The 8,872-nt window shown below is 35.8% G+C and overlaps 1 protein-coding gene across 2 annotated transcripts in view; it reads right to left on the bottom strand.

The window, feature by feature from the left end:
- Positions 1-2,059: 2,059 nt before the first annotated feature.
- The window catches only part of LOC108721270 (tetraspanin-4-like), a 69,436-nt gene continuing 62,623 nt past the window's right edge, over positions 2,060-8,872 (bottom strand). For both annotated transcript variants that reach the window (XM_018445737.1, XM_018445738.1), the window contains one exon: positions 2,060-2,350. In XM_018445737.1, the coding sequence (XP_018301239.1) occupies positions 2,161-2,350 (190 nt within the window). In that variant the 3' untranslated portion in view covers positions 2,060-2,160. The remainder of the gene's footprint in view (positions 2,351-8,872) is intronic.

The following is an 8,872-nucleotide window of genomic DNA, read 5'->3' as shown; positions in this document are numbered from 1 at the left end:
AAAAAACTGCTCGTCACACTGTTCAAACCTATGTACCTTTAGAGCTGCATAATTTTTGCTGACTGAATATTATCGCAGAAATAGTCCGATTGTCACAACGTTGACACATTGTCACAAGAAAAGCAACGAAAAAATTACAAGCAGCATATTACGATTTTATTATTTCATACAGAGCTTTAAAATGTGCTTCTATTTGGCAAAAAAATCGCTAATACCCATCCTTTTTTACAAAGTCTTTTTATTATTTCAAACTTCTCTCAGCCCTAGTTAGATTTATCAGAACAATTCCAAAAAAGGTTACACATTTAACTAAATATTCAAATAAATGTTTGCATAAATATTTGAATTTTTTAAACATTTGTCATACGTGACTGCACTATCCAGCGAAATGATTTTCCGCGTTTTTGCCACATATGCATATATATGCGATATGTCGATTGTCCGACATTCTCGAACGCTCGCATTAATCCAGCGGGCGATAATGGAGCACCAATGTAAACGGATCAGCCGACGATAATCCGCGGCCGATCCGATTCGTACATAGAAGAACTTCGACTAGTATGATCGTCGGAATGTGGGCCAGCTTCGCCATGAAACACAGTTCGATAACGGCGCGCGCCGTGATCTACGCCAGGTCTGGTGCTATCGCAGCGAGACAACTCGTTTATCATAGCTTTCTCTCCGTACAACTACAGCCCAGTTAGTGAACGGAAAATATAAAGGAATTGCGCAGCCCCTTCTACCTTCCTAGCCATCATTTCTCTGAGCGGAATTCCAAGTAGCTTACTTTCATTGATGAAAGTGCACCGTTACGTTGTGCAATTGTGCATATTGACAAAAGATATTCGCTATTTACTTTGTTAAAATAATTATTTATTTCGAGTTAGTCGAACGGAAAGAAGTGATAAATGATAAATAATAAATATTTTAATTTGTTAATTTGCAATCTGAATTTCGGAGGGAAAATCTGGGCCCTGTTTATATGAGAATTAATATGATTAAAATGAAGATTAACATATTTCGGGAATTTCAATATTAATCTTTCTCCAATTATACGGTAACTTTTCAGTATCGTAAATCATACGGCATATTGTGTATGTAAATTCTTGGGGAATTAACATAACAATGCAAGAGAGTGTATGCGATGGTGTAAGTGAATTATTCGTGAATTAATTCATTTTACACGCTCTTTTACAGAGGGAAACTCTACTGATTTCATCTAAAATAATGCAAATGCTAAATTAATTCAATAACTGCAAATCTAGCATCAATTTTGCAACTTTCTACATACAGATTTGATTTTCGTTAAAGCTTCGAGCGAGAATCTTTAACTAAAAGGTGATAACAGAAGCATAGGTCAGAATCATCACAAAGGGCAATCCGATAACGTATAGCGCGATTGAGAATAGTTCTGTTCAAAGTGGTCTGACCATTGTTATCGCGACGAAACATCCCGTTTTCCCTAAGGGATTCACCCCCCTTTGATGGCCACTGGGTTTGCAAAGCGGAAGCAATAAGAACTTCTATTCTCTTCCTATCGCCACTCCCATCCATTTTCTTCCCCGCTTACAAAAGCCATGCACAGTTAGGGAAACTTTTTTGCTTGGAATACAAATTACTGGCCGCTACTTTATAACGAAAGACGATAATAAACACCCTTAAAAGCATAAATGCAAAATCAATTTACGCCGTATATTTATGTGAACATTCGTCAGAATCGAAAATTTCCGCATTTATTTCTTTATACAGGTACATGTAATAATAGCATTACGTACAAAATATATTTTATGTTAAATTTTGTAATATTAGAGTATTAAATGTACAATTAATTATTCATAATTGTCACACGGAGCAAACAAAAGCGAACTAAATAAAATCATTTAATAATAATGAATTTAAATTAATGCACTTATACAACAAAGTAAATGGTATTTGCATTTTGAAATAACCTACTATTGCAGTAGGAAGCTTTTAACAATTAGGTATTTTTCACAGAATAGAACGATGCAAATTGCATATACAATTAAATACATTTAACGAAAAAGTTTTATTTAAGGAAGGTTGTCACTCACCGATTGAACCGAGTCGTGAATTGAACTGAGAGATGTAACGCGAACACATAAAATCACCACGGCATTTACGATGTATCGCGAAAGAATGTCAGCCGGTGGAGATCGATGTTCGTTTCGAGATCCGTAAAAGTATCCCCGCCGATACAATAGCCAGAATATGTGACGGGATCGACATGAAGCACAGTCCCACCATATACGCGGTGATCCAGGCCAAATCCAACGCTATCGCGTCGAGACAGCCTGTTTTCCACACGCTTCTCTTACCGTCTTCGTCGAGACTAAAGCATGAAAGACGTATTCGACATGGAGATCTCAAATGAAACGCGATAGAATATAACAATACATAACAATACAAATAAATAATATCGTAAAGAGTAAATAAACGTCTAATATTAATTTGTGTGATCCGAGTTATTATATTCTGGCCTGTTCAAATTATCGTCTTTGTATTCTGATTTTACAATCGTATGGCCTTCTCATCTCTATATTATTTGACGAGAAGTTTCCAGCTTTATCCCGTTTCCTCGCCTACAAAAAGATAGAGGCAACGGGATTACGAAGAGAATCAACGAAGGCGTCTATTGTTAATTCTCTCACGGTGCCACATTAATAAGATGCAAAGCTTTAACGCTTAAAGGGCGACGACATCGTAGCATCGATTAATAAACGTCGTTTCTCTCATATGTCGTATTTCCTCCAGTTATCAACGGTGGTAATGTTGCACCGTCCTAACGTATCCTACCTTGCTTTTCGTGCAACACGTTATCGCGCGATAATTTATTTTCCCGCGAAAAAAAGAAACAAATTTAAATTACGATGGCTCCTCGCTGTAATTATCAGACTGGGGAAAGATCGAGAGAAAATGTGGTTGCCCGCGTTTGATGTCCCGGTTGTAAAGCGAGGATGAAGAACCTTATCTAAGAAATTCAATTTTCTGGCGGAAAAGCTGCTCTCGTCTTCTCCCACGACCGCTTCCAAGTGTTTCCGGCCACGATAGCCGCTGTACACTCTCGAGGGTGGGCGAAGATTTATTCGCGAAATTCGAAATGACGAAGAATTCTCAAGAAAATGTGGCTGGAAGCGTGGGCAAAACTCGTTGTCCAGGACCTCGACACGACCTTCCCCTCGTTTATGGTGCATTAAGGCGGAATTTCTTGAAAGAACCGACTGTCTATTTTACTTCACAGCTTATTTCATTGTTAACGGTACATTTAACGTTCGTTAATGAGTTAAGAACGTGCGCTAATGACAAGTAAAATAATGGAGCTATAGAAAACTTTTAGGTACATCGCGAATGATTTAGATTCTTCTTTTCGACGCGGGCGCGCGTTGTCGACAGGATTTGTATCCTTTCTATGAATCATTAGTAAACGTAATTTTGCATAATATTAAAAGATGATTTTAGATGACTCGACCGTCTAAAATAATTAACAAGTATGAAGTTTCCATAAGAAATTTATGAATATTACTGACTTATGCAACAATTTACAGCTTTTTACGCTATTAAATAGAGTTTTGTTTTTTCTCTGTGGAAAGTAATGCAATCCTATTTGACAATATTCAAAAATGAAATACTAATAAATAAGATTACGCGTCACAGAATTGGCAAGAAATAATATGAACATTTTCAAATTCCTTGGTAGAAAAGTATGTAATTTTCTTAGACACCCATTCAGTTACTGTCCAATATTATTGTATTCTCATTATTTGTAACATTATCACGTAAGAAATGGATAAGAACTTGATAGAGTTTTATTCAGTGGCTGAAATAGTTTTCCTGTTAAAAATATGTCCAATTTACGTAGACACCTGTTATTGTCTAATATTAATAAATTATTCCAATTAATTAATAGATTTTTTGTTATTAATTAGCATACGTAGTCTATTTTTGTCCTATTTTTGTTCAGTAAATGAGTTCGGATTTTGCAGAATATCTTTTGAACGCAGTAATTGCAGGCAAAGCGTTACATCTTGATTGGAATTCCAAGTAGTTTTACTTATCAGTTACTAGACAGAAGTTAATGAACTGTCCAACAATTGTTTAAAAAATGCATGAAACTTCTAGAGGATTTCTCTAAATGTTTTTTCTAAATCGTGTACGTTCAATTAGAAAAGGACAAAGAAAGTTTCTTTAGATACGTCTCGTGATCTCCTCTTAAGATTAGAAGAGGAATACTTTCCTTCAGGAAGATACAAAAGGTGTTTAACGGAGGCGAAAAAAAGTATAAAAGAAGAACAAAATACACACTCGCACGCACAAAGATATCCTGCTATTGAGATAAAAGCTATTGAGACGATACGTATCAAAAATCGGAAAATATATACTGTCGGGGTTAAAGGGCAATCGTAACGTTGAAATATCTTCCAAGGCAATAATGCCACAGTTACATGAGCTTGGAAAATCCACTGTTACGCTCTCAGAAAAATGCGATCGGGTCGACCTCGCAATATAGAATTTTTCGGCACAATAATTTACCCATTTGCCTTGTCTTTTGAAAACAATAATAATTAGATACTTTTCTCGCGATTATTAGCATTAAATAATCTCCAGTATAATCCCCCTGATGCAAAGAATGTTCGGCTAAATAATTTTATAAATCAATAATAATAATAATAAGAATTAGGCCTAATGCCGGTCGAAGCTAGATCTTAATTGCTTATTAAATAATTCAAATGTGAATTATATATATACACTATATATGTACTTGCATATATACCATATTTGTAGCATTATTCACTACCGCCAAAATTTCTCTGAACTTTTTACAAACGCAGCTAAACTAATGAAATAATATCACAAATTAAATTTTGATGCTCAATAGATATCTATTCGAGAGATCTTAACCTAATAGAATCTGTAAATAAATTTAATTATTTGCGAAAAATATTACCTCCGGGGCCGGGAGTCGAATCCGGATCTCTTACATTCCGTGTGAGCGTCCTTACCACCAGTTAGACTACCGAGGCAACAATTTTATAAATATAGCTAAGTTATATACATAATGTATAAAAATTAAAAAAAAATAAATAAAATCCTTATTTTTATTTTGAATCATGAAACCATCATGAACTGCAATAATTTTAACTCAATAAGCTATACATTTTGCTATTTAATAAAATGTGAAATTAACTTAATTATTAAAGAATTAGATCTCATTATTTTCACTTCAGCATTTAAAATTTAAATTTCAAACCTTTTATACTTTCTACCATATATCATTAACGCAAAGTTATGATAAGAACGAATTAGCACTAAAAAGAACGTTGCTCGACCTGGCAAAAATCTCATTGAACCGCTGAACATCCGTCCAGGTGCAGCACGTCCCGTTTCACGTCTTTCAAGCCGCCAGGCGTTTCCATTATCGGCGTGCAAGACGTCGCCGCTTTTCCACATTCCCGTCGCGTTAATCGCCCCATTGTTCGCGACGTCAGCGGTCGGTGTAGTAGGTAGTCTTCTGTAAGCCTGCCGAGGAAAACCCGCACACACATATACGCAACTCTAAGCTTTCACACATATACTCACAATCAGTTAAGTATGTGCCAACGGTCCACGTGTATCAACGACGACAGCGTTCGTACGTGAACGTGCATGTGAATATCGAGAACATCGGTACGGGCGGCGTCTCCTTAAGGCGCCTTTGTATATTCATCCTCGCGCTACGTGTGACACGCGAGCGGACCTCCCACAGCAGCTTAAAGGGGAATTACGGGGCCGGGGTGCAAGGAGACAGGCAGAGGAGAGGATGAGAGAGCCAAAAGGAAAGGGAACGACGAAACCGTTCGTGTACACGCGCTCAAGAGACGTGGTTGTACTTCCGGACCAGTACTACTAGAGTGAATGAGTGAGTGAGTGAGTGAGTGAGTGAGAGAGAGAGGGGGGGGGGACAGTGAATTTCTCTTGCCGGGCGTTGCTTCATCCCCGGCTATTTTGCCAAGGCGAAAACTTCGGAAAGAGTATCAGCACGCGACGCAGCGACGTCGTTGCGGCGACTTTTCGCCGCGTTTTAGGATTTACGAAGCTGCCTCGTTTCTCACGAGCGGCTACGAACGAAAGTGTTATATAAGATGTTACAGAATCCAGGGAATTAATTTTGGTAGTAAATTTTGTAACAAGTTTGGACTCTATCCTTACTTGGAAAAATTTTTCAGAAAGACTGCTCTATTTCTGCTTATCATGTTTCATATCACGTGTTTTAATAACTATCATTTGAAAGTATTTTTTTACAACGCTTTACACATTTGGTAATTATTATAACATAAAATTTTTGTATGTAGGAAAACTTATGCCAACTTAAAGTCAAATTATCTTTGAATATGAAACAGTATGAAATATAGTCTTTTAAATAGTCTTTTTGAATTTTAACACGTAAAATTAAACATCGTCACAATTACTTCAGGTGACCTTATAATTAGGGTTACCTGAAATTACCAACTCTTGGTCGCACGAAAAGAGTACATTGATATGCCAAAAAAGTATACTTTCTAAAAAAAAAGGAAAAAAGATGATGAACTTTTTTATTTTAAATGCTGGTATTCAATAAAATGATATTTTTAGAATGTAATTTTTATTGACAACGTCTATTCAGTCTTCATAAAGTTACAAATAAATATGTTTCTTTACATTTTACTTTCAGATTTTTTAATGTTAACGTTAATAGAATTGAGAAAATAAAATTGATTCATGTGTTCAACGTATTTTGCTATTTATAAGTTTCTTCAATAAATATATATAACCAAATCTCTATCAAAACTTCTATATAATATGTAAATAAATATTTATATTTTACATAATGCCCAAAGCCTTAGTACAAGCCAAGCAAAACTTTTTTGTAAAGTAATAAATGTAAATATTAAATAATAATTTTTTAAATTTCGTCTCATTTCTCAAAATAGAGTACAATAAGTAAAAAGTAAGAGTACGCTGTTTTCCGACCTCGAAAAGAGTACGTGTACTCTTAAAAGAGTACGGTTGGTAATTCTACCTATAATGTACTTATAATTGATGTCCGTACACCTGTCCATTTTATGTCCATACATATGTCCATTTTATAACCTTTCCATATTGCAGCGTTGTGAGAATTTATTCCAATAAATTGAATCCACTTAATCATAACTTTGCAAGATATTTACAAATTAATTCGTCAATTATAATTAAATTTTTTAAATATTATATCACAATCTACAGATTGATTTCGCTGTGTCATATGAAATTATTACTCAACATGAGATAAATTTGCAAATGGTCTGGATGGTTTTGCATCTGACGCGCGAATTTATCCCGCTGCAATGTAATCGTATACGAATATTTAGCCAACGTTTTTAGTGTTGTTTTAACGCGTTTTAGCGGCAACGACATTACGAACAATCTAATTTTTCGCGTGCATTAGCGGAAGCACGCAAGAGATTGCGCGTTTTATCTACTGTACAAAAATTATAAATCGTACACATTAACGCGTTATGCAAATGCAAAGTGCAACTGAAATTCCAAGGTTATTAGCCCCGTAAAATTTATCAACACTTTTAAGAAATGTATTATTCGAAAATACACTAAGATTCTAATAATTCAAAAAGGTCGCTGAGTTCGGCGCGAGCGGGAGAACTTCACGATAGATGAGCGTGTACCTATATTAAATAAAAACTTCGGGACAAAGGACGCGGTGATTTCTTTGAACGAAAATTAAAAGTCTTAATAAGATTACCTATCGGACAGAAAGTTTTAATATAACACCGTGATGTCGACCCGTGGCCGCGACTCCGTGAGCTCGTGTATTTCACGGCAGAGCGAGTAGCGAAAAGTTCATCTTGGGAGAAGTCTCAACGCGCTGTACGTTATAGCAGTTCTGGCTGCTGTGCTCATCTCTATCCTCGCATCGGGTCACCCGTCGGCAAGAATAAAATGCTCCCGAGTAGGAAATCCGTGATTCTCTCGCAGCCTTGCGAATACACTGCAGCGCGGAATACACGCGATGGTCGCATTGACCTCGCTTGTCAATACAAACGTAAAGTTCTTTGCCTGGAAACACAAGTATTCGCGGAATTCACAAGTTTCTAAATTCTTATTATCCATTCAGAAAAAAAGATTTTCTCTGCCGCAGCTAATCTTGGTTTGTTATAATATATTTGTTGCCGTAACTATAAATTTATAAACTACAGCGAAATGGTTTGCTGTTGCTGCTATAATATAGATATGACAGCTAAGACATTAGCTACAATACTTATATTTTAGCTGTCCATATTTTACACCTGCCATTTAGTTACCATATGCAGTTTTTAATTACGATAGCTACTTTTTTTTCTGTGCATGGTATAAAAAGAAAGGTGACTCATTCCAATGAATGTGCAGTGGTGAGGGGATCTGTCAGCTGACAGATCGAAATTTTAGTCCTACTTTGAATCTCTTTCAACCTCAATTAAACCTGTTTTGATACTTATACAATCAAATAGGGCCTCTTTTAATATTATTTAATCTACAGCTTCTATTTACAATAGAAAACTTTTTTTGAATCTAAAAATAGGAAATGCAATAATCTTGCAATAATTGCCATTTACAGGCTCAACGTAGTAGCTCAATTCATTAGATTTAGAACCTATTATAAATCTTTAGAATCTATAACATAGTTCTAAAACTAAGATTCAAAGTAGGAGCAAAATTTCGACTCGAGAGCCAATCAAATTTTAAGCTCATTTGCAGAAATTCATATTACTCGTTCACGCCGCAAATGAACTCAATTTCTGATTGGTTGAGATAACGGAACCTCCGCCATTATGCGTAATGAGTCATCTTTCTTTACATACTCATT

Source organism: Mycetomoellerius zeteki, unplaced genomic scaffold, assembly GCF_001594055.1.
Source record: "Mycetomoellerius zeteki isolate Tzet28-1 unplaced genomic scaffold, Tzet1.0 scaffold164, whole genome shotgun sequence".
NCBI classification, from domain to species: Eukaryota; Metazoa; Arthropoda; class Insecta; order Hymenoptera; family Formicidae; genus Mycetomoellerius; species Mycetomoellerius zeteki.
This window is presented reverse-complemented; position numbering and strand designations above follow the sequence as displayed.